Here is a 27424-nt window from a genome sequence, read left to right as displayed (position 1 = left end):
TGATTGCCGCCTTTTCTTCCCAAGTTCAAGGAGAGACACGTGTCAAAAGGAGATTGGCCCAATTTAGACCAACCAAAGTATGACACGTGACAAGACCTGATTGGGCCACGTGGCATGGGTAAAATTTCCCAAAACACAACATGTTTTAAATTTTAATAAACCTTTTAATAGATTTCGTGAAAACACCATATTGACACGAAGATCAAACACGACACGACTGCTTGCGAGCATGTAAAAACCAATTAAAGAAAGCTCTTCCTAGTCCAAAGTCCCAACAAGAGTTTGAAGGACATATTAAAACCCAAAAAAAAATGGGCCTTCAAGTTAAATGGCCGTCAAAATACACCACAGGCTTGAACAGCAACAGGCCATCTCAAGCCATGGTGGTGTTTGTTGCCATTTACCACCAAAAAAAAACAACTCTTTAATTCTTCGAAGAAATCCGAATTCTGCCGAGGAGAGAGAAAAAGCAGTCGTTGATCATTTTCAGCGAAGATGGAGAAGGAAGAAACGGTGAAATTGATCAGCTCTGAGGGCTTCGAATTCGTCATTGATAGGAAAGCTGCTATGGTTTCTCAATTTCTTCGCAATTTGCTTACTTCTCCAGGTTATTATACATTAATCAATCATAATCAAAATTAGGGGTTTATTTTATTTTATTTTATTTTTTTTAATTCTTGTTTTCGATACTGTGAATTTCGTATGATTGTTGCAGATTTGTGTGTTGAATTATAGAGTTATTGAAGATTTTGATTGATTAGTGTTTTCGGAATTTGTAGGGAATTTTGCTGAAACGGAAAATGGTATTGTGAGATTTCCGGACATCAGTACTACTATATTGGAGAAAATTTGTCAGTATTTCTACTGGTCTCGTCAGTATGCTAGGTAATTTCTTAATTTATAAAGTAATTTATTTTAAGTTGTTTTTAATTTGATGTTGCAAATTGTATATGATCTTCAGTGTTGTAGAATGAATTTGATTTTTGAGTTCTTTATATTTGCGGGATTGTTTTTGGATGGGAATTGTGGATGACTATAAGGGATAATCACTTTTGGTTCATGTAGCCGACCCCACCAATGGGATTAAGGATTGATTGTTTTTTGATGGAAATTTCTGATTGAAACAAGCTTAAGTGTTTAGAATGCTCGTTTGGTTTATGTCTGTTTGTGTTAAACAATTTGATATAAGACATTTGATTGGTGATATGTATTCTTTTGGAATCGTCTATATCTCATCGATATTTCATGTTTGGCTGGAGCAATTATTACTTTGGTAGTCTTGCTTACAGCTCATATGATGACAAAAACACAAATTTTGACAGAAAATTATGGATGCAAAGGTTAAATTGTGTTCATTCTTGAGTGAGATAGCTGATTATGGAAAAAGTAGATTAAATTAGAGGAACTTAAAAAATTGTTATACATTTCTCACTGAGGCTAAAGCGAGCTGTATTGTTTTTTCTTTGTGTGCTTTAGTACCACTTTGTAGTTCGTTTATGTAGACTAAACTGACACTCTCCTTCTTTGCCTCTGTCTGTCTTCTACTACTATTTTTATGTACCTTTATAACCAAAAGACCTAGAGATAACAAACACTATTTGTGTTATTTTTACCTTACTATTACATGATCATGATTTATGAATGCTGCTACTATTTCTATCACTCTTGATTGTTAGTTCAGAATACAACAATTTCATTTTGACACTCTGTACTTGTCTGTAGATGGCTGCTGCTCTATCAAATTTATGTAATTTAATCAATAGAAGTTACAAATCTCCCTGTCTTATAATAGTTCATATATTGCAAGTAACCCTACATCTCACATTAGATTCTGTTTGAACAGACCATGGACATCTATTTTCTAGGAGCTTCTGACCTTAAAGTCAAGTACATCAAAATTAAAAAATAGAAGTGCTTACTTATTTTATTAATTTATTTGACCTTTTTCCCCTCACAAGAATGGTTTCATTTTGATCATCAAGAGACTGACTAAGTGACAAAAAAGTCATATCTGTTTGGCTGTTGATGTACAGCTAGTGGCAGCCTTTTACGTTTCCTGCCTTCATCCTTCATCATGTTTCATTAAAAAAAAAAAAGAATCTTTATTTAGAGTTACAAAGCTAAAATACTTCGTGCATTCTGCACAACTGATGTGCAAGAAGCCAAAAACTCCCTATGCAAAGAAAAAACCTGATCTAATTTCTCCTACAATGTAATGCAGTCTTGAAGCCCTTTTTTTGAGGGATTACTATTGGGGTGGTGGGTGTCGTTTTCGTCTTACTCATCTTTATAGTTGTGTTCTTAGATATATGCAGGCAAAAACATTTTCTTTTCATTTGATATTTAAGTCATTGATGTGCATCAGATAGCATGAGTTCTTTGACTTTCTTTCTTTTTCTTTCCTTTTTTCCCCTCTTCCTGCTATTGGTGCTGTATGCAATATCATCTATTGCTTTGTTCCCAAGAGCATATCATTAAGAGGATCTGGCTATCTTCTGATATGTGCCTTAGTCGAAACTTTAAGCAAAGCTTGTCTGACCAGTGAATCATCAATTATTTTTCATGTTTGGTTGCAACAAAATATGTGAACTACAATATGAACTCATCTCTTGCTTGATTTCTCTGAGTGATGGAGGTGTTTTCTGGCTGTTTTCCGTGGTGCGTGAGTAAATGAGTCTCTTGCTTTCAGGATGAGCAAAATTAAACTGGAAAACCTGCAATTATGCTGCGATTCTGTGTTAAATTGATATTTACTTTGCAAATTCTGAAGTATATATTAATAATGTTTAGTTATGAGTGGGCCAGGTTTGCATTGAAACACCAAAACTAGCGATTATAGTTTGGCGGGGGAGAACTTACACCTTCAAATTCTTTTGTTAATTAGTCCCATTTTGCCAGTGTATCTTTCTTTTAGCTTAGAGTCATAGACGCTCCTCATCAGGAAAAGATGCAGAGTTTTTCCTTGTCTTCCAAGTTCGAGATTCATTGAGCTCTCCCTCCACCCCCTCCTTCTCTCTCTCTCTCTCTCTCTCTCTCTCTCTCTCTCTCTCTCTCTCTCTCTCCCTCTCTCTCTCTCTCTCTCTCTCTCTCTCTCTCTCTCTCTCTCTTAAATCCTTCAGGTAAGATTTTGTATGGTCTTTTTTATGTATGTGTAAATGCTTTTTTTTTTTTTTTTTTTTTTTTTTTTTTGTGTGTAGTGGAAAGGAGACCGAATTCCACATTGAACCTGAACTTACTCTGGATCTGATGATGGCTGCTAATTATCTTCATACATGAGAAGAATCTCCTTCTCTTTCTTATCGTGGCATTCTCTAGTTAATGTGGTAATCTTTTGGAGCTTTCCATATACTTCGTATATTGTTGAACACTACTTATAACAAAGCATCAAACAGGGAGTTTCACCCCCATTCAATGGACTTCTACTAATTGATTATGTCCAGCTTGATTAATTTGGATTTTCTTTTCCACTTTTGTTTAGGGGTGCTCAAGGATGCCTCTTAAGAAGTATGAACTTTCAGAAATTTACTGCTTATCTTCGTGTCTTTGCTGTTAACTCTGGTCCCTGGAGCTCTCAGTACAGGGACCTGGTGTAGATTGTGTTGTAGGATTAGGACTGATTGTTAATGACTCACAGAAAGTTCGTATGGGATACTGAAACTGAAGTATATAACATCTTAATTTAGACTAAGAAGAGAACTTGTATGCTTAATAGACCGGAAGTTATCTATTCTTGTCTGATACTGACTAGGAATTGCTGCTGTTTGCTTATACCTTTCTTCATCCATGCATTATGTAGTCGTTAGTCCTTCAGCCCTATGGCAGGACGGATTTTATGGTAATGGATATTTTACAAAAAGTATTGGGGAATGGACAAATGATTCAATTTTATTGTTTTTGTTTCGTATAATTTAGGGATTAACATTCCTGTGTACAGTTGTGGAACCATCATTGGTCGCTATTGAATGGTTTAGCCTCAGGAATGTTAATTCCCTAATTTTCAGGACTGTTAGTGGGAAATTTTGGACTTGCAATCAAAGGTTGCTTGAGGAAGTAGGGAGTTGCTGCTTTGGCTTAATGTTTGGGTAATGGTACTTGGATAAATTTGGAGAGATTAATGTAAAAAAGTACCAATCTTTTCGTGTTATATGGAGTTTTGTTTGGTATCTCTGCTTTAAGATTTCCTACCCATTTGTCCATTACGCCTAGGGTAATCTAAGGTTATGTTTATTATTTCTTACTATTAATATCTTATTTATGATCCTTACAAAGTTTGAATGAATGGTGTTTAAAATTTTCCTTCTATTTTGGATGATGGGGTAGAACCATTGTTCACTATTAAGTTAAGTATAATTAATAGGAAAAAATTGGTTTTAATAATCCTAATTTTGGCCGATTTTATTTAAATAATCTCAAACTTTCGATTATTATGGAATAGTTTCAACGTTGGGGTGCATTTTCTTTAGGAAAAATGAAAATTAAAAATCTAACTGTTGCACTTTCTTCCTTTAAAAATCTAACCTTTTGATTATCCTATTAAAAATCCAACCTTTACCCCCTATTTTCATCAAAAGATCCAATTGATTTATAACCTATTAAACAAGCTAATTTTTTTCTTCTTATAAATCTCTTTCCTCTTGCTGCCCCTTTCCATGGCTACCTACCACCATAGCCCCACCCACTGCCGCCTTTGATGTAACCAGCCCCACCCATTGCCACCAACCCATTTCCACAACAATAACAACAGCGACATCAACAACACCAAAACCACCACGCAACGTAGCGGTAGCCGTAAAACAAAACCACTGGCATCAACCACGCATCCCTTGCTCCACCAATTAACAACCGACCACCACTTGCAAATCCCTCCACAATAAATTGCATCTACTGTTGCACCACAACAGCAACATCGCTCCCTCAAACCCCGTTACCTCCTTATTCGTCACTTATTGTTGCACCTCAGCCGCCACCAAAGCAAGTAGAGCGGTTGCTTCAATCTAGAATTCATCCCCTGTTTCCATTTGCACATTCGAAATCACCAAACACCGCAAATCTCCACCACTAATTAGTCACCATCCACATAGATCAACAAATTATAGCAATTTGTGGCGATTACGATGGTGGTGATGGTGAATTTTGTGGGATTTTGTGGGTTTTAGGTGGTGGGTTTTGTGGGTTGTGGGTTTGTAGGTGGTGGGTTTTGTGGGATTTCGTGGCGAGTACGACGGTGGTGATGGTGGTTTGGGTTGTCGGGGAAAGAGAGGTGGGGATTGGGAAGGAAGGGGTGGGTTGTTGATGGCTACACAGGGGGGTCATTTAGGTCGTAAAAGGGGAGCTAGGGGATTTGAATTTTTTTTCTTTCAATTGTGTTTTTTTTTAATTTTAAAAAAATAATAGACCAATTAGAAGCTGACACATGGCATATAACTTACAAAAATCAGTCACCAACTGGTAATGTATGTTTAGATGATGATATGAGGTAAAGGTTGGGTTTTTATGGAATAACAAAATTGTTGGACTTTTAAGGGAAGAAAGTGCAAAAGTTGGATTTTTAATTTCCATTTTCTTTTTCCTTAAATAGTCCCAAATCGGTCAAAAACTTGTTATCTGACATGTGCCAAGTTGTGATTGGTCTATAAAATAATTACAAACAAAATTAAATTAAAACAATGTTAAAAAAAAACCCCCGTAGACCCTCCCTTCCCTCACTAGACCATCCAAGCCCCACTACCTCCCTTCCCTTTCCCCCGTAAAAAAAAACCTCCCTCCCTTCCCCTTCCCCTTCCCCTAAAACAACCAGCCACCTCTTAGCCCAAAAAACAACCTCCTTTCCTTACTCAAACTTGAAAATCGCCCTCTCCCTTCTCTCACCCTCGAAACTGCCTAGGGGTGTATTTTGGGGTGAAGTGAAGGGATGGGGGAGGTTTGGGGGTAGGGGAAAGGAGGGGTGGGGGTTGTTTAATGGGGTAGGGAAGGGAAAAGGGGGTGGTTTTCGAGGGTGGGGGAAGGTTTTAGGGGTGGCGGTGGTTGTAACACACTAGAAATTCCTTTCTTTTAAAATACTTGTTTTGCCCTGTTTAAAACTTTAAATAGGAATATCTAAGACATTACCGCGCCACCATTAAAACGGTTAAGGCAACTATCAAAGACACACAGCGGAAGACTAATTTCAAAACCATTCAAAACAAGTCAACTTGAAGAGTCAATCAACGAAAGTAAAGTCAAACCAAAGTAAAATAAAATTAACCTACAACTTGGAACCATTGTAGGCCCTTATTAAAACAAAACCGAACTCAAAACCTTTCGTTAGTCACGCATAATAATAAAGCCATAAATAAATAAAGCAATAAACACATCATATATATACTTATAGAAACTAGCATGATTCGCTCTTCACTTATGCCCATTCATGAATATGCTTCATTATTTGAAAAGCTTCTTTCTACTTGTTTCCACTACTCTCCATTAAAAATGGGTCATCATAGGGCCAAGATAAAGACAAGGCCAACAAACACACAAAACACACAATCAACAAAGCTGAGTACATAAGCGTAATTAACACACCTATCAGCACACAACTTACCTCGTTGCACCTGTTTTTCAAGCATACAACAACCAATAAAAGTTCTCACTAGACACTACATAATTTATTTAATGTTGACTACGCATCGAACGGGTTTCCCCACTAACCTCCCCAAATAAATTGAGGTTACTGACATGGGAGCTAACCGTGCTAGCATCAATAACCACTCATAGGTGGCGGAATTCCTGTGCATAATAATAATAAAAGGAATGTACAGCGTCCTGTACTCCATTAGAAGTTATGATCAAATATAAAGTCACATAACTCCCCCCATATATTCATACTCAAGGTATATACGTGATGAGTGTCATTTATGGCACTCATAGGGTAATCTTTTAGGATGATTTCATCTTCCTTTTTATGCTTTCTTATCTTATTTTTGGTCCTTTTTCCTTTAATTCCTTTCTTTCTTTCTTTCTTTCCTTGTGTTTTTCGTGTTTTCTTCGTGTTTTCCTTTTATTTGGTTCTTTTTCCCTTTTATTTCTTTTCGTTGTTTGTTTTTGTAGGTACATAGGATTTGTCTCTGCAAGGGAATCAAGATGGGCTATATTGACTAAGCAAGGAGGAAATAATCGGCTCAGAGAGGGCTCAGAGAGGGCATCAAGCCCTGCCAGTCTACCGCGAGCGCGGTACTGAAGGCCGCGGGCGCGGGCTCTTATGCACCAAATTGACAGATTTCGACCAGGAACTCTCCGCGGTCTGGCCGCGGTCTTGCCGCGGGCGCGGGTAGTTTGGAGAGCCCGCGGCCCTCTGATCACCCTTTGGGAGCAGGGGACTCGCCGCGCTTTTGCCGCGGGCGCGGGTGTTGCCCAGAAAGCCCGCAGAGTTTTTAATGGGTTCCGTTCCCATTTTTCCGCGGACGCGGGGTTTATTGGAGAGGGCGCGGGAATCCCGTTTTTCTTCTTTGCCTATAAATACACTTGTAATTCCTTTTTGAAGATAACTTTTAGATAATTTTCATTAGCTTAATTTTAGAGAGAGAAGTTAGAGAGAAGTTCTTGGTATTGGATTTGTATTTCAACATTGGATCAATTGAGCTTGGATTTCTTCATTTTCAATCATTAATGTTAGTAAGATTTTCTTCTTCTAGTTCATCTCTTACTTGATTGATTTAGTTTCATCTTTGATTGTTTGTATTGCTTGGATTTGAATTGGATATTGTAGTTGATATTGCTTTCTCTTGATTTTGATTTAGAATGATGATCAATGCTAATTCTAGTGATTTGTTCTTGAGTTACACCATGATTAGTGAGTAGATTAGTTGCTAGGGAGAAGGGAAAGCATGCTTGATTGATAATTTGTACTAGTTGATGATCTTTGATTGATTGAATTGTTGCAATTAAATTGGTTGACATAGTTTTGCATGTGATTAATTAGATTAGGAATGATCAACCTATAAGATTAATCTAGATTGCATTGCATTTCTTAATGACATGACCGACCTCTTTGAGAATTGCTTTAATTGATTGAGTTTGATTGTGAATTTCCTTGATTAGCCATTCGTAGTGACCCCTAGTTTGGCCTCTAGGAGATAGCTCTTGAATTCTCTTGATTGCTACTATTGTTTGTCCTTTGCACTACTTGAATCAAACGAAGAAATTGTCGATTAGCACGATTATTGAATTAGCATGTGGAACCAATATCCCTAGCATTTAGCTTATTGAATTACTTGATTAGTCTAATTTTGCTATCATAACACCAACCATTTTCTCACTTCAATCTCCGAAATAGCTTGATTTAGGCTAAAGAGAACACCAACTAACTCCTTTGGGTTCGACCCTATACTTACCTATACTTGTTTTAGGTTGGTTTAGGATTTTATAAATAGTGTTTAATTTTGGGATAAGCAATTAACGACTAGTTTATTCCTCTATCAATACGTTCCAAGAGTTTTGGTATGTAATCTCTTTCACTTTACGTTATTTACATATTATTAAACTTGGTGATGACGCTCAAACCATAATCATTCAATCAACAATAATTATTCAATCAATCAAATATACCAATTTAATTCTTGAATAATTAGTGACCACGTGATATTTAATGTTGAATCCTTTTTAATTCTACCTCGATGCCAATGACACCTTAAACGCATAAAGCGCCACAAATCCTATCTCTCGGTGTTAAAAACACCTTAAGTGCACTAAGGCACCAACATACAATTTATTTATCGTGTACACAGACATTTATATAGCTCTTTCCTCATGGTTATAGCATCAATAAAAATTATATGAACAATAATAAAATTCCTTTTCAATATTCCAAACCAAATTAAACATTTAGTTTAATTAAACATGCTCTCTAACAAACCACAAATAAATATGTGGTTCATAAATAAATATTCCAAATTATTATTTTCCATTCAATAATCCATCATAGATAATTCATGTTTCATAATCCAATCTCCAATAACATCCAATTTCCATTCCAAATCTAGCATGAAACTACTTATAATCAATTAAACACATTTAGCATGCTACTACATCAATATAATTATGCTAAGTACTCGAACGTACTTTGTATACGATCTTAAAATCGCCACGACTAATAGAAATCGCTCACTTCAAAGTTTCCTACAATTTAAAATCATTGAAGAGTATTAAAATCCTCTCTACACAAATTTTCAGCAATATATACTATTATAAAACCCCTCATAATTTAATTAAAATAAGCAGAAGTTATATTTAAAACATCATACTTTAAACCCAATTAATGGGTAATTAAAATTCCTTAAAGAAACTTGATTTTTAATGCTCTATCAAAAATTCCAGCACTATATTTTAATTAAAACTTGCTGTAATTAAGCCTTGAAACACTTTAATCAAAAGTCTAAACCATTATAAATCATAACCCTTCAATAATTTATAAATCAAGAACCTAGAGTTTCAAAAATTGGGGCTTTTTAATCAAAAACATAATCTGAAAATTAATTAGCATAATACTCATAACCAAACATCAAAATCAAATCCTAAAACTCATAATTAACAATTAGATTTATGAATAAATATATACTTATTATTTAAAAACACAAACCACAAATTTTTCATATGACACATGGCATCACAATTCACAAGTCACTCATCACCCCATATGCCATATATCATTTCCCTAAATATTTATGTTTAAGTCTTTATGCATTATACAACTTGCAAATTTAAGTAAGAAAATGAAGTGTTTCATTTCCACCATAATAAAATAATGTTTTAATTAATACACATTACATAAACATATAAATTATAATAAAAATTGTCTTTTCAACTCCTAGACTTTAAATATAATTTAAAATAATATGTCATTTTATATCCTACAACCTTCATGTGTATATATCTAATAACTAAATTCCTTCATCTTCTTTCACGGTTCTACCCTCTTTTTTTTTTCTTTTAAGTTTTAGAAATGAAACAACCTTCCTACATACGAAAATAATTAACCCAAGAAAAAAACCCGTGCATTGAACGGGCCAAAAAGCTAGTTGGTTTTTTAAAATAAAGATTCAAAATATTTTTTTTTCGCAAGCCATGGCAGCCGACAGCCACCAGGCTGTTGCCGGCGCCGGTGGCTGCCTGCTACCGGCGGCGGTTGGCTCTGTCAGCTGCTGGTGGTCGGCCGGTGGTGGTGAAGGGGAAGCCGAAAGGAAGAAAAAGGGGAAGGGGAAGGGGAAAAAGAGAAAGAAAAGGAAAGAAAAATAAGGAGAAATGAGAGAGAAGTTTACCTTGGGTTTTCTCCACTCTGGGAAAAGTTTGATTTGCCTCATGTGTTGAATATTTATACCCCTTCTTTACTCCTAATAAAACTTTACTTAAATAAAATTTTCCTTATATTAAACCCCAACTTAATTAAATTAATTAATTAAATAAACCTTCCTTTTATAAATATTTCCAAACTTATTTAAAATAAATAATTAAAATACTTTAAATAAAACAATTCAATTTAATTAAATACTTCTCAAAATACTTATTTTAATTAAAATACGTATAAAAATACGAGAGGTCGGTCGATTTCGGGGCTTGTGGTAGCTAGTTGGTAGGGTTAGGGGAGGACGGGCTGGGTATCTTGTTTTATTTTTTTACCAATTAACTTGCGACATGTGTCATTCATAACAAATATTAAAACTTTTTTCAACAACATAAGTGGGATTATTACTAAATACTCAAAAGTTTGGGTTATTTAAAGAAAATCGGTCAAAGTTGGGATTATTAAAACCAATTTTTCCTAATTAATATTCCCTCGGTTTTTTATTAGTTGACCCATTTCATTTAGGCAAATTTTCCAATACATATTTTCAAATGTAAATATCTATAATTGCGTATTAACAAAAATATAAAATTTTGATATTTGGAAACTAGTCGTTGAGACGAAGCTTATAAGACCCCCACGTGATTATGTTTTTATCTAACACTAAATCACAAAACAAAGTTAAAATAAATTATGTGAATAGTGAACAAAGTCAAAACGTGTCAACTAAAAATAAAAAAACGAAGGTAGTACCAAGTAAAGGTGATGAATGCCTTTTCATGTAACAAGACCTAATTTTATGTGGATTGAACTTCCATTTTTCACCTTGATTGTGGTTTGACCTAACTTAAATCAATTCTTTAACTCTATTTTTATCTCAAATTATTGTTCGATCTTGATCTCATATAAGCTCTTAATCATTCTCTCTCCATCTAATACCCTTTAAATAATAGCTTATATACTCAATTTTCATAGGCTATTTACATTATAGAAGAAGAGAAAATGTACATTTTTTGGTGTCCAAACAAATCACTACACATTGATATAATTAGCAGTGTCAAATTTCAAATCAAAATTGTTAAACTACTAAAAACTGAATGACTCAAATGAGAACTGAACCGATTAAAAACCGATTTCTAGAAAACGAAAATCGACCCAAACTTTATTTTAGTAAACCCAAACCGAACCGATCCGAATAATATTAAACCATATAAGAATTAAACCTGTTAATGAACCGAGCTAGTTCTAAACCGAACTGTAATAGAACTGAATTGAAAAGAATTGAATCGTTGTTAACCCAAAACCGTTTAAACTATTTACGAGCCGAGTTAAATTAAAACTCAATAAAAAATAAACTAAAAAAAACTAATCGGATGATACTTTAAACTGATCCAAAATTGACTCGTCGACCAATTAAACCGAAAAATTTTAAACCGAATTGGTTTAAAATCGAATCAAAATTTCAAACCATTTTGACAGTGCTAGATATAGTAAATTTTTTTCTAAAAAAAACTATAGACAAATCAAAGTTGAGTTGATAAATGCCAGCATTATACCAAATACGACAATACTTTACTATATCCTCGTTCACCTCCTTTTTGAATAAATCTTTCTCCTCCCTTTTCTCGTCCCTTACTCTTACCAACCACTGACAGAGAATGGTAGTTAATGAAATATTCCCCCGTTTAAGGCGCTTGATGAAATAAATTTACAATTCCAAATGTTGTACAATTTTTTTTATGAATTAAACATGTGTAGTGTACACTACATGCATGCACCCAATTGTATACATACTAATATAAACTCAAATAGTTAGGAATATTGGGATATCTTTATCATATATTTAGTAGAGTTAGTTTCCTTTCTTGTAAAATATGTTAATATTTAGCATATCTTTTGTTTCTATCTTTTGCACGCTTGAGGAAATTGATGTACTTTATTAATATGATTGAATGAAGTGAACAGGGGAAAGCTTTGAACCCTTTACCTAATTCTACATGGTATTAGCCGCACGGGGAAAAATAAAACCTCAAACACCATAAACATGGCTGGGGATGACATACCACCACCTCCACCACCGCGTATAGACATTACTTCTCCGTACTACCTTGGGCCTCACGACCGACTTGGAGATTTCATTACCCCGACTAGACTTCGAGGAGAACTACGATGAATGGGCCGGAGATATACAAATCGCGTTGGAGGCACGACGGAAATTTGTATTTCTTGACAGAACCATAACATCACCATCCCTTACATATACTTAAACCGATTGGAACACAATCCATTCCATGCTTATCTCTTGGCTTATGAACACAATCGATCCCGAAGTTAAAAGTACCCTGTCCAAATACAAAGATGCTAGACGTTTATGGAAGACTCACAAGATGCGCTTTGCTACGGTGAATGGTCCAAGAATTCAACAATTGAAGTCTGCAATTGCTAAATGTGAGCAATCGAAGGCCATGTCGGTTGCGACATACTTTGGAAAATTGGCAGCCTTATGGGAGAAGTTGAACAATCATGAACCTCTGATTACTTGCTCGTGCTGTGATAAATGTACAGCAGGTTCAGAGCATGAAAAGAGGCATGAGAATATTCGGCTTCACGAGTTCTTAATGGGACTTCACTCTGATTATTTCTCTCAAACTCAAACCAATATTCTATCCTATGATCCATTACCCTATCTTGATCGAGCATATCAATTGGCCTCACAAGATGAACGAGTTCGGCAAGCAAAGCAGAACACCAAAGAGAAGCCACCTGATGCAGTGGGATTTGCACTCCTTACAAACATAGGGAAAGGGAAGCCTCCAATCTCTGATGACAAACCTGATAAGTCAGCTTTGCTTTGTACTTATTGCAATAAAAATGGCCACTTAATTTCTGGTTGCTTTGAATTGAAAGGTTTTTTAGATTGGTGGCCGAATCCCTCCAAAGGGGCAAGCTGTAGGGAATTATAGGTACTACGCAGCGGAAAAACATGAATCATATTCATACAGTACCTAATCCCAAGATCTAATGCATAACATATAAAGAACATATAATCATACCTTTGAAGCGTGATTCCACGTGCGATCGAGCAAGAACAATGGGAGATAAAGAACCCCAAGCGTGATTCCTCTACTTAGTCCACGAGCATGGATTAAACCTCCACTAATACTAGTTAGTTGTGACTGAACACTTCAATCAACCTTCCACGGAGATTTGAGCCACGAACACACCACAACACCACCCACGCGCCACCATACGCGCCACTCGGGGAGGAGGGCCGTACGGACAGGCGGGAGGAGAGAGAGGGCCGAGTAGAGAGAGAGAGAGTTAGGGTTTTTGGGAAACTTGGTTGCTTGTGTGACAATTCACTGTATGTCAATTGTTGTATATCATGCAACCCTAGGCATGGTTTATATTTATAGATCATATCTAGAAATAAAAACATGTCAAGTCCAAAACCCATTAGACTCTTCTAATTATCCAAGCCCAAATATCAATGTGGTATGTCATGAACTCATGAGGCCCAATAATGGGCCTCTAACTTGTTTAACCCAGTACTCTTATGTGTGACCTTGTAGGATCCATTCTATAAGGCTTTTGGGCCATTAAGCTAGCCCAAAGATCAATTGTCATATCTAGCACCAAACATTGACGACCCTATAGAATGAACTTATTATCTCCATAATAGTGATCCTTGATATATCTAGTAATTGCATTTATCGAAGACATAACTCCTTCAATCTCCCACTTGTCTGAAACAAGTGCGCAATATTCAAATTACTTAAGTCAATGTGTGTCGATTTGATAATATGATTGCATCTCATGTCGTGATCATATTAGTCTACAAATCTTTTCTTGAAAACTGAGTGAGAATTACAAAACAAATGGTTACTATGTAATCCATTTGAGCACGGCCATGCATTTTCTGAATTCTCCCTCTTCAAGGGGCCAAGACACATTCCCAATTAAATAGGTAGACTCTATCCAATCTTGTGGCAACCAAAGCTCCCACTCAACTTCTGAAATAACCTGGAAACACCCTTTATAATCTCCAGTTACGGGCAGACGTTTGAGTGTACCACAACCATAACATCCATTGAATGAAATCAATGTTCCACTCATGTCAAAGGAATCCACTAATATATCTAGAAGCTCTATACTTGAACTTCAAAGTAGGTCTATAGTTCGATCATGCATCATTCATGCATATCCATGTGATTGACCGAGCATCATCACTATATATGCTCCTATAGCCCATGAAACTGCACTATCCAATCAATCTTACATGCTAGTCCAATTTATGAAATCATTTATGTCCAATTTAATGATTCCGAACTAGGAACTTAAATAATGTATGAATTTAGTTCACCTGTGGGGTTTCATTCAACAGGTCATCAACCTGATGAGCCCATCAATTCATAATTATTTTGGACATTTTATTTAATCTTGAAACCACGATTAAATAAGATTGAAACTTTGTTTCAATTGATAAACATAATTCTGCAAATGAATGTATTACATATGTAACTTGTTTTTCTCCAAAAACAAATACAACTTCTAATTACATCATTTGCCTCAATCCAATTTCATTAGCATGTTTCTCATGCTTTGGAAATGGAAGGGGTTTAGTAAGTAAAGTTCATGAGACATTCTCATAAACATGAACTTTGCAATTTCCAAATTTTATAATCATATTCATCTCCATACATTAAGAATTTTCCTTCGCCCTTTTGCAAGGAACTCTGGAATTTCTAATTTGTATTCCAACGTTATATTGGATTTCGATTGTAATCTATTATCACTTGTTCTTTAAAACATGTGAATCAAATAGACGAGTATAGTTCATGGCATGCACGATGCATCCTTTGCGAATTGCATAAGGATCATCACTCAAAACCTTAATTTCATCAACCTTTCTTAAAGCATTGAATCATTAAGTAACGTGCCATGTTGCATGGGATTGAAACTCCTTTCAATATAATGTTGAACCATATAAGAATCTTATAAATATAAGTTTCTTAACCAAACTCAAACATTCTTCGAGACATATCTCTATAGATCTTGAATCCCAAATGTACTCATCATCCTCTTCAAGGTTTTTCACACAAAAATGCACTACCCACCACTTGACTCTTCAAGCAATGAATAATTTAATCTTTATATTAGACCAAGAAGACTTCATAGCTCTCACTAAACATCTTGTACACACAAGACCTTTTCTTCATTTTACGAGAACATCAAACGATTTGATTGACTCACAAAATTAAGAACATGAATCAACTCCATATGCATCCCTATGATTATTGGATCTTCAAACTTTTGATTGTATCATATACAAATCTTCTTTCATGAACAACTTCAAGAAAGTGTTTTGAAATCCATCTACCAAATCTTATAAGGTAGTAATCACTAAAATATCTTTAATAGATCTTTGCAACATGACTAATGTAAAGTTTTCATCGTAATCATAGTCATACTATGAATTTGTTGAATCCTTTAGCAAGTCTTTGCTTTAGTTAGAAAACTTTTTTTCTTTCTTGTCTGTTTTGCTTATAATGGGTCTCACCCAATTAGGCAAATTATTCAAGTGTCATACACTTGCTTACAGACTTAGAATCTATTTCAGATTTCTAGGTGTTTTTTTTAAACCACTTGGAGTTATAACTTGTCAAATCATATTTATTACTTTCATAATCATCATGTTCCAAAATGAATATTTTAGAACTCTTAATCAATATGAAATCATATTTCTTTGACTAAGTTTTACATATGCTGGTCATCATTGTGGGTTTTGATGCAACAATTGAAACTTATACAACAACTTTGTTTAGTTTCAATGAGAAACGACAATTGAGGATGTGCACTTGGAATGTACTACCTTCGACACATGGTTATTATTCCCATTACACTTAATGAGACCACGCGTTGTCATTTGTAACATGAGGTGAATCATGCTCATATTGTTGCTTTGATTTAATTACTTCTCACATTTCTTCAAGATTTTCGAATTCATTTTTCTTGAAGTTTTCAAGGCTCTCGAACTTTTCAAGATTCTTATACTCCCACTTGCCTTTTTGAGAAGGCATATTTAGCATAGGGTGAACCAACCATGGTTTGAGCCATGTTTGTTTGTTGCTTTTCTCGAACTCTTTCGAGATTTATACTACTCCCACTTGACCTTTTGGAAAAATTTCCATAAGGGCACCTACTTGAGCAACAAACATTTTGTGCTAAGTATGGTTTGTATAGTAGTACCCTGTGCTCTGTATAGGAATTGATCGCGCATTAAACGATTTAATACAAATTTTATTCCTTGCTTTGTAGAAAGACTTTATAAGAACTCTTCTTATCCATATCACATATGAAACCTTTGCTACATTTTGATTTGACCTATGTTTCTTTGTTTAGTTTTGTAGCTTATCTTAAAAGTATATCCCTTGAACAATGGTTGGAAGATAGGTAATTTTATCCATTATCAAAATATATCTCATATAGATTGATAGCTCCCTTCATAAACACTTCATAAGGTTTTCTTTCGGAGTTTGTCGTAAAACGATTTCACAACTCTTGGATGTTGATTAAGGTCTTGGCTTAAATTTTCATTATTACGATCATATCGCAACATTTTGAATGTGTTGCCAAGTAAATGTCTTGACTCAAATTTTCACAATTACAATCATATTGTAATGCAATTATTATCTTGTCAAGTTGATACTGAACTTCATACTGAACATTTTGAACTTTGCAAAATTTTCACTCTTACTCTTCAACTAAGCACATGTGATCATATCACAAATGAAGTTTCATTGTCCATCTCTAGCCTTTGAACCTTTGGTTTTCTTACATCGATATGTATTCGACCTCGAGTTCACATCATCATTTCTTTAAATGGTGACTTAGTCAAAATTTCAAATTAGAATGATAATTACATATATCAATGGATTCATAATCCAATGATATTGAAAGTCCATCCCTTTGGATCTTCCGCATGCAATGTTCATTTTCATTCGAATTAATTGACATTTTAGAGACAATTTATAAATATAGAAATGGTTTAATTACTTCTATCATATAGAACTTTGAACCTATTTAGCAATTTCAAAACACATTATGACTCAATGAAGCATAGAATAACATTTATTCCACGTTTTTTAATCTTCGATGCTTAGTCATTACTTACATTGAATGGTGTTTTGATAATGGCAAGAATGAATAACATTTATTTAATTCTAGCCGATAACAAGGTAAGGTGAAATATAGGTTCTACTTGTAAAGTTGCAACTTTTGCTTCCAGACTTGTAGATTCTACTTGTGAAGTAGCAACATTTGCTTTTAAACTTGTAGATTTATTTCTCCTTTAGCCATACTTCTTCATTTAGTTCAATTTCATTCTCAATAAGAGAGAACTAAACAAGACATCATATGTTCAAGAAGTAGTAATGTGCTAAATCAATTTGTATAATATACTTCTTAAATTGGAACATTTCCATTCTTTTACCTTCCAACTATATGAGGTAGTTTCTAATCAATTGGAATTGGTCCATTTAATTTGAAACATTTGTTATTCATAACAACTTTTAGCATGTAAGTAGTTCTAGGTTTGAGAAGTAGCAACTTGTTTGCATTTCTTGGCCTATAACTTCTTTAATGCAATCCTCATATATTCCTAAACCTTTCCCATTTGAGCCACTTAGAACACTTCTCTTTGGTTCAAAATGATACTTTGCTTAACTACCTTAAGCACATTTCATGATTTTGCTAAGTATATTCAATCATTATTTATAATAGAATTTAATCAACTATTTAACTCCTATATAAAGTGGATGAAGAATAGCGTCATTTGATCAACTTTTGATCATAGAGATTTCCAATCACTTTCTTATATTCAATCATATTGAAGATAAGAGATTTTATTGGACTTTTATACTTGTCTTTTAGAGGGTTTGTACCTCCCATCTCATTATATCCCTTGAAACACTTTTCAAAATGAAGATGTGTTGGCATTTTACTCAAACATTTTGAATAAAACCAACCCTAGACATGTGACATGGATTTCTAAAACTTGCCTTTTAGAACCATCTTAGTAAAATTGGAATATAGGTTTATGGATTATCTTTTAAACTTTTGAGAACGTTTCTCAACTTTATTTTCAATCGAGGAGATTATATATAATAATAAAATTAGAACGACATGTTACTTGTAAGTAAACGCAAAATTCAATTATGTTTAATAAAAATTTAAAGTACCATAAGCGATTATAAAACTGGTAACTTTAAAACATTCATTCAATTTAATTGATCCCTATTGAATAGAATGATTCCAAGATCCTTTATTCGTGCAATAATTGACCGGACTTTGGCCCTACCATCAACTATTACATTTTCAAGGTGAGTAAACTCTTTACTGATTACAACTCTTTGTAATTCTTGGTTGAATAATTATCCATCACATGTTTAGCTATTAACCTTAGCTTCAAGGTTCTAAACTCTTTAGGTAACCTTGTTGAGTATAACCAATCAAAAGTGTAAAATTTGTTTTACCCCCACTCCCCTAAGATATAATATGACACCCTGCTTTGGCATGACCCATCATAAATATCGAAGGTTTCATTGGGTTTTTGATTGGAAAATCTACCTCAATATTTCTAGGACCTAGATTTATTATGTTGTGATTAAATAGTGAACTCTAGCGCATCATCACAAAACATCAATAAAATCTAACATGCATAATAAACTGAATGCATAAACAAGACATAGCATGGCCCCTAATCCTAAGAAAACTAATAAAGTAAATGCTCCCACTTGAACCTTCATGGATCTCATCCATCTTGCTCCTTTGGGCCTTCACTCCATGAATTTCTTGGATTAACTGCAACCTGTAATTTTACTCTATTCTATCTACTACTTAAATAAAATGAAATAAAATTACAAAAATACTTTATCGGTACGTAGACCGTACTAAGATTACAAAAATACATCACGATGCGCAGATCGTATTTAGCAATCTACTGGGCCATACTAGTCATTATATAGCAGTAAATAATATCATATTATAAAGTGCCACATAATAAATCACTCATCATGCTTTCCTAAACTACAACATCGAATGTTCACAATTAAGGAAACATGGCACCAAAATATCTCATATTTTTTATTAATGCAATTAGATAATATCATATATTATTCATGACCATCAATAAAATATCATATATTCTAAATTAGTCATGAGATAGAATCAAATCTTATTTTAATCTTAAAAGATAAATCATATTTATCCTCAAAGATTATCCTAACAAAGTTAGGAAATTCTATCCTAATTACTAGTCAATCACAAAATTTTAAATAAATTATTATCCAAAAATAATTATGGGATAATCACATTATTTAAATCAATTATTATCCTTTTGGAATATGCTCAGAATATCCTAACAAATCTTATCCAAAATTAACCACTTTAATTATGGATAATTACCAATTTAACAACTTTAAATATGGATAATATCAAATATAACAACTTTTGAATATTTGATTTTATCCTAAAATAAAAGATTTTATCCAAATAAAATTGATTTTATCTTTCAAAATAAAAGATCATATTTTCAAAATATTTTATCTCATCCAAAATAAATCATATTTATCTTGAAATATTTTTAAAATAAAATAATAATAATTTTAATTTTTTTTTTTGAAAATCATGTACCACCACACCGGCCATCGTGGTTGGCCAGCCGAAGCTAGCCACGGTGGCTGGCTGCCAACAGCAGCCACTACCGCAATGACAGCAGCACCGGTAGCCGTGGTAGCAGCCGTGCAACGCTTGCACGCTGCTGCCTACAGCCACCTTGGACCGCCGCCCTCCCCTCCCTCCCTCTTGGACTGCCACCAGGTCGGCAGCCGTCGTGGCTGCGCCACCCAGCCGCGGCTGCCAGCCTTAAAACTATTAATTTTTATTTTTTTTTTCAATTTGATTAAAATAACATTTATTAAAATTGAATCAAATCAGTCCAAAAATTAAAATTAAATCAACATTCAATCTTAAAATTAGGGTTCATCATAAAATTAATCCCAATTTAATTTTAACTTTTAAAATTAAATCGATGATCATACACAAAACGTATTTATGCATAAATCAATCCGATTAAAATTATGAAACATAAAACAAATCGAATTAAATCAAAATCAAGCAATTAAATCAAAATCAAGCACAAAAATCACATTTTAGGCTAGGAATTTTCGAAATAATTCGAAATTAGTTTAGGGTTTTCGAAAATCCGAAACTAGGGTTCTAGGATTCGAAATTTTCGAATGGTCTAGGGCTTAATTCGTTCCTTTTCATGGCTATTTTGAGCATAATTAAATCACATTTAATTAATTCCAAAAGTTGAATCACATTAAATATAACGATTGAACCATAATTAAATTATTCTCCCTCCTAATTGAATTAAAATTGTGGACTATCAAAGAATTATAGTCAATATGCGTAAATGCAATAGGCTAACTGATACCACTGTAGGGAATTATAGGTGCTACGCAGCGGAAAAAAATGAATCATATTCATACAGTACCTAATCCCAAGATTTAATGCATAACACATAAAGAACATATAATCGTACCTTTGAAGCGTGATTCCACGTGCGATCGAGCAAGAACAATGGGAGATAAAGAACAATGGGTGATTCCTCTACTTAGTCCACGAGCATGGATTAAACCTCCACTAATGCTATTTAGTTGTGACTGAACACTTCAATCAACCTTCAACGGAGATTTGAGCCACGAACACACCACAACACCACCCACGCTCCACCACACGCGCCACCCGGGGAGGAGGGCTGTACGGACAGGGAGGAGAGAGAGGGCAGAGTAGAGAGAGAGAGTTAGGGTTTTTGGGAAACTTGGTTGCTTGTGTGACAATTCACTGTATGTCAATTGTTGTATATCATGCAACCCTAGGCATGGTTTATATTTATAGATCATATCTAGAAATAAAACCATGTCAAGTCCAAAACCCATTAGACTCTTCTAATTATCAAAGCCCAAATATCAATGTGGTATGTCATGAACTCATGAGGCCCAATAATGGGCCTCTAACTTGTTTAACCCAGTACTCTTATGTGTGACCTTGTAGGATCCATTCTATAAGGCTTTGGGCCATTAAGCTAGCCCAAAGATCAATTGTCATATCTAGCACCAAACATTGACGACCCTATAGAAAGAACTTATTGTCTCCATAATAGTGATCCTTGATATATCTAGTAATTGCACTTATCGGAGACATAACTCCTTCACAAGCCTCCACAGTCCGGTGCAAAAGGCCATACCCAGCCACGAGCCAATGCTATCACGGCAGCTCCTTCTACTAGTTCCAACGATGCCGAGTCAGCGGGAGGTGTTTCTCAAATGTTCACGGCAGACCAGTGGAAAGCAATCGCAGGCTTCATTGGTAGCATAAAAATTCCCGATGATCGTTTGAATGGTGAGTTCGACAATGAATTGTAGATTGTTGACACGGGTGCTTCAAGGCTTGTGACGAGTAATGACAAATGGCTTTTTGATACTCGACACATCTTACATTGTCTCGTCGGGCTTTCGAATGGCAAACTGTAAACACCACAAAGGAAGGCTCGGTTTGATTGTCATCAAATATTGTTCTTAAACATGTGTTATTTGTTCCTGATTTACGTTGTAATTTAATTTCGGTATCACAATTATTCGATGAAAATAATTACACTCTCCAATTTAACTCTCATATGTGTGCTATACAGGATCAGTCGAGGGAGCTGATTGTAACGAGTGTTAGGCGAGATGGACTGTGTTACTTTGAAGGGCGTGCTACGGTGCAACATGTGACTATTTCTGAGTTTTCGGCAAATTTAGAATTGTGGCACAAGAGAATGGGTCATCCTTCGGAACGAGTTGTGAAGCTTCTCCTTCCAGTTCATAATTGTAAGGGTAGCTTAAATACAACATGTGACATTTGTTTTCGTGCTAAACACCCTAGAGATAGTTTTTCTTTAAGTGAGAATAAATCCTCTAGAATTTTTGAAAAAATACATTGTGATTTATGGGGGTCTTATAGACACACATCATCTTGTGGTGCTCGTTATTTTTTACAATAGTTGATGATTTCTCTCGTGCTGTTTGGATTTATTTGCTAGTTGATAAAACATAAGTTTTTCGTATGTTCATGTCATTTGTAGCAATGGTGGATAGACAATTTTCTCAAACAATTAAAATAGTTTAAAGTGACAATGGCACCGAATTTAATTATTTGCGAGAATATTTTAATGCAACTGGCATATTATTCCAAACTTCTTGTGTTGGTACTCCACAACAAAATGGTAGAGTTGAAAGGAAACACAAACATATTTTAAAGGAAAAATTGAAACGAATAATCCCACATTTTCCACTTCTGCTCAAAACAATCCCACCTTTGCGTATTCTAGAAATAATCCCACTTTTTACCCCCCATCTTCTCAAAACAGTCCTTTGACCGGTTTGTAAAATTGGTAACTAGTTTCAGAAGGTGGCTAGCCACGTGCCACTTTCTAATTAGCTTTTTTTTTTAAAAAAATTTAAAATAAAAGAAAATTAATAATAATAAAAAGCCTCCTTCTTCCCCGATTCCCCGTCCTCCTTCCCGAACGCCCACATGAAACAGCCCCCCACCCCCATGCCTACTCCTTCCCTAACCGGAGCAGCCACTCCGTAACCCCCCATGCCAACTCGCCTCTTCTTCCTCTTACAGTCTTACCACCCTTCTTCCTCAAAATTCTCAAACCTCTAGCAATTCTAACCCCCACGTGAAATTTGTTTTGTCATTTTTAACCCAATTTTCATTTTAGGAACATGGATCAAAGCAAAATCTTAGGAAAATCGTTAAATTAATCAAAATCAACAAAACCAGGAAGATACACGCAAGAGTTTAATTTTGAGGTGATTTTATGGAGTAAAAAACGCAGCACTGTAAAACCCATTTTTATCCAATTTTCCGGTGCCACGAACACCACGAAGGTTGCAGCTGAGTTTAAGGGGGTTTTGGAGTAGCGGTGGTTGGGTTTAGTGGGGTTTGGGTGGTCGGTTTCAAGGCGTTTCGGGGTGGCTGCCTGGCTGGTAGTTTGGGTTTAGGAGGTTTCGTGGGGGTCAGGTACGAAACAATGGTCAGGTGAGAGGGTAGGGTTGGGATTTCGGGTGAGGTCTAGTGGGGGTGGTTATGGAGGTCTGGTAGTGGTGGTTATGGTGGGTCTCCATTGAATGGGTTGGGAGGTAGAAGGTGAGATTTAAGAAATAAAAAAGAAATAAAATAACCTGTTAAGCAGGTTATAAGTAAAAAGGATCATTTTGAGCAAATAAGAGGCAAAGGTGGGATTATTTCTAGATTATTAAAAGGTGGGATTGTTTTGAGTAGATGTGACAAAGTTGGGATTATTAGTTTCAATTTTTCTTATTTTAAATGTGGGGAGGGCGTTGAGATTTCAGGCTAATTTACCAATATATTTCCGGGGTGAGAGTGTTCATGCCGCAGCACATTTAATAAACCGAACCCCCTCTCCTCTCTTGCAAAATAAATCACCCTATGAAATTTTATTTAGCTCACCCCCTCTTATTCCACTTTGCTCACAATAAAAAATCCAAGGGAGATAAATTTGCAAATAGGAGTCGTAAATGTGTTTTTATCGAATATCCTTGATGAGTGACATTTATGTCACTCTTAGGGATTAGTTTTAGAGTCAATTTCGGGCTCGGTTTCTCTTATTTTTCCTTGTTTTCTCGTTAATCAAGTTTCTTTTTATTTTAGAGTGTTTTAGTATAATTTCTTTATTTAATTAGTTTTATTTTATTTTCTTTTGATTTATTATATTTCGTTCTTTATTTTTCCTTGAAAGTATTCTAATTTACTTTTATTTATTTTAATTAGTTTTTAGTCTTTTTCATATTTTATTTGTTTGTGTTTTATTTAATTTTGTTTGTTTTAATTTATTTCTCTCATTTTCTATTTTAGCTTATTTAGTTCAATTATATTATTTATTTTATTTGTCTCGGTTTTACCCTCGGGTTTGTTTGTGTGTAGGTTTGAGTTCAAGGTCCAAGTCGAGCCATCCAATTACAACCGAAAACTGCTAGCAGCCCCTGCTTCACCAATTAACCATTGCTTCCCAGATATCTCCAACCACCACTTCTCAAACAGCAACAGACTAACCTTCTCACCATCGCAATAACAACCAGCAGGGGCGGATCTATTAAGGTGCACAGTGAGTCACGTGACTCACCAGAAAAAAAAAAGAAAAAAAAAACCAACTAAGAGACCCCCTATTATAGATAGGCGGTCTCTTTGTTGCTTCTGTTTGAGATTAGCCCATTGTCAGTTTTTTAAATATCAAAGAGACCGCCTATTAAAATATCAGATAGGTGGTCTCTTTGTTGCTGCTATTGCCACCATGTCATTAGAGACCTGTTGTCTAGATAACAGGTATCTTTTTGTTAGCATTGAATTAGAATAATTTTTTGCGTTGCTTTCATATTTCATTAAAGAGACCTGTTATATTTAATAACTAGTCTCTTAAGTTATCTAACTTTTTTTTTTTTAATAATTCTTGTTTTTAAGTAAAAAAAATCATAAAGTTAGTTTAATGTAATACTTTTATAGTATGTATTTTTATATCCTTTTTTTAGATTGAAATCATTTTGGTGAAATATAATTTTTTTATATAATTTTTGGATTGAAACAAGTGATCAATTATTGATGGTGAGTCATAAGTTCGAAAATCCTAGATCCGCCACTGACTACCAGCCCACATCAATCTCTATTGCAACCCAAACCAGAGGCAGCCACAATCTGCCCTTAATCATCTCTCACATCACCTTACCACCAAAACCACCAGCCGCACCACCATTCTCAATCACCAACAGTCATAACCCCTCCCGCAACTCCACCTTCGTAACTCCAACCGCACCTTGCAACCAACTCCACCTCACAGCCGCATCCTACAAGCAGCCACCTGACCGCAACTACCAATCACAACTCCCGCACTGCAATTCACCACCACGCGCACCACCCTGCTTCCACTGCAACACCGCACTCCTTGAGCCAATTCGCAAGAGCAACAGCCCCAAATCAATGCAAATTCAATTTCAATCGGGTACGGGCAAACCGCATAGAAGTTCGATCGAAATGCCAAAAAGTGTCAAAAAGAGTCAGAATCATTCATAGTTTTCTCATTTAAAGAGGTGTGGTCGAACACACCCATGGTTTAACCGAACCAACCCAAAGTTCGGCCGAACCTACCCTCGGTTCGATCGAATAATTTCACGAGCTTCGCACATGATAATTAATAAGATCGAACGGTTGAGATTGAAGACCGAAGATGATGCTCCATGATAGCCATTAATGATGTGATGTGCGACATTGATGCGTGATGATGAAGAGTAAGAGCAGCTGAAATTCAAAGGAGTTAAGGGTCACGTTTTGGTTTTGGGGGGAATTTGTTTTTTTTATTAATTTTGTTTTCCTTTTCTTTATTTCCTTTTATCTTATTTTTCTCTCTTAGTTTTATTTTCTTTATTTTTATTTTCCTTTTCGTGCTTTCTTTAGTTTTCTATTTTTCCTAAGTTGGTATAAATACCCAATATTGGGGTAATTAGTAAAAAAACCAACTATTATTCTATTTTGCTCTTAATTAGTTTTAGGAGAGCTTCTCTCTCTAGGTTTGGCTTAGGATTAGAGTAGTTTAGAGAGAGAAAGTGAGGGTTTCACCATTGCTGAGCTTGGATTTTGAAGAAGATGATTGATCATCTTGTTTGTAGACTTTCATCTTCAATAAATGAGAAACTCTAACTCTCCCTCCTGTATTTTATTTGCTTTCTTTTGATTATTGTTTTAGTTGTTAGTGTTGCTTGTTAATCATGTTGATTCTTGGTTATTTGTTAATTAATCTTGTTATTATCATGATTAGTGAGTAATTCCCCAATTAAGGGGATGGTTGTGGTGTAGTTAGATCTTGAGCATGTTCTAGGGCTTGGAATTGATTTATTTGTGATTAAAGTCTTTATATGCTTGGTATTCTTCAATCTACTTGCAAAATGCATGTTGTTAGTTGATTGGGAGTGAATTATTGTTAGAAGATGTGATAGGGGACCTAGCAAGATTCATTTGTATCGATCGTTATTTGATAGTACCTCCTAGTATATGGTTCTAATGTGGAAGCATAGAGGATATGTTAGGAGAAGCCAATGAACCCCTCAGGTGGCTAGATTGGACCTTACTTCGATATTCGAGCATGTTTAGTTCATAATTAATTCAACTTTTATGCCTTTGCTATGCTTGAGTGATTTCTATTCCTAAACCATTTCCCTTAGTGTTTTATTTCTTGTCTTAGCGTGTTTAGACTTTAGCTTACTTATCTCTTATTCCGGACTAGATTAATTGTTGATAGCTTTTGGTAATGTTTACTCGTTCCCTGTGGTTCGACCCCTATGCTTGCCTTATACTCGTATTAGGTTTGTTTAGGTTGTATAAATTGTATTTGATCTAGGGATAGACATTTGACGACGCGTTTATTCCCTTTGTCAATCCTTTTAGAAAAAAAGATTGGAATCTCTTTGATCTTGATACGAAAGAATATTTTGTGTCACGGGATGTTAAATTCTTTGAAGATGTTTTCCCATTTCTTGATCCCCTATCCACCAATATTATTCCCGAAAATATTGTACCCATGAATGCCGAAGTGTCTTATGATTTTGATGATGTAAATGTGGGTCAAGATATTAGTAATGGCAAAGGAAATGAAACTCACCAACCTCGGAAGCAACACAACCCGCAGCATCCTGCTCCAGCCACGCAGGGGGTACCTGCGCCCGCTGGCAGCTCGCTGGCTGGCTGACAGGCTAAAGTCGTATCACCCAATCAAAAGTAATTCCTAAATCCTATAACTAATGCAGATAGGGAAGTAGGGTCGAATCCACAGGGAAACTGGTCTTTCTATTCCTAATTAATTAAAGAAATCTAAATTATTAAGTAACAAAATAATATATTGGTGAAAGGAAACTAAACTACGGAGAGTAAAAGTGGAGAAGAATAAGAATAGAGAAAATCAATGAATGAAAGACCTAGGGCATAGGT

At 35.1% G+C, this 27424-nt stretch overlaps 2 protein-coding genes across 6 annotated transcripts; both read left to right on the top strand.

The window, feature by feature from the left end:
• Positions 1 to 372: 372 nt before the first annotated feature.
• On the top strand, positions 373 to 7549 carry LOC145555785 (uncharacterized). 5 transcript variants are annotated; one of them, XM_081617531.1, is made up of 4 exons: positions 389 to 607; positions 780 to 885; positions 3198 to 3323; positions 3935 to 4237. In XM_081617531.1, the coding sequence occupies exons 1-3, from the start codon at positions 496 to 498 to the stop codon at positions 3274 to 3276; spliced, it is 297 nt and encodes a 98-aa protein (XP_081473657.1). In that variant the 5' UTR covers positions 389 to 495; the 3' UTR covers positions 3277 to 3323; positions 3935 to 4237. The 5 variants fall into 5 exon arrangements, with proteins under 5 accessions (XP_081473636.1, XP_081473643.1, XP_081473661.1 ...); XM_081617522.1 differs by lacking the exon at positions 3935 to 4237 and adding an exon at positions 3479 to 3856 and having other exon boundaries at positions 390 to 607; XM_081617510.1 differs by lacking the exons at positions 3198 to 3323; positions 3935 to 4237 and adding an exon at positions 7087 to 7549 and having other exon boundaries at positions 373 to 607.
• Positions 7550 to 12624: 5075 nt separating this feature from the next.
• LOC145632225 (uncharacterized) lies at positions 12625 to 13278 on the top strand. The gene has a single exon (XM_081684547.1). It carries the CDS (start codon positions 12625 to 12627, stop codon positions 13276 to 13278), a length of 654 nt encoding a protein of 217 aa, XP_081540673.1.
• The last annotated feature ends 14146 nt before the right edge of the window (positions 13279 to 27424 follow it).

Source organism: Chenopodium album, chromosome 1 (genome assembly GCF_948465745.1).
Source record: "Chenopodium album chromosome 1, dcCheAlbu1.1, whole genome shotgun sequence".
NCBI classification, from domain to species: domain Eukaryota; kingdom Viridiplantae; phylum Streptophyta; class Magnoliopsida; order Caryophyllales; family Amaranthaceae; genus Chenopodium; species Chenopodium album.
Note: the sequence above shows the minus strand (reverse complement) of the source record. Positions and strands in the feature narration are given on the sequence as shown.

Coding starts and splice junctions, on each gene's coding strand:
- LOC145555785 (XM_081617510.1), top strand. CDS start 496: ATGGAGAAGGAAGAAACGGTGAAATTGATCAGCTCTGAGGGCTTCGAA. Junction 608..779: donor CAATTTGCTTACTTCTCCAG/GTTATTATACAT, acceptor CGGAATTTGTAG/GGAATTTTGCTGAAACGGAA. Junction 886..7,086: donor TGGTCTCGTCAGTATGCTAG/GTAATTTCTTAA, acceptor TTGTTTTTGTAG/GTACATAGGATTTGTCTCTG.
- LOC145632225 (XM_081684547.1), top strand. CDS start 12,625: ATGAACACAATCGATCCCGAAGTTAAAAGTACCCTGTCCAAATACAAA.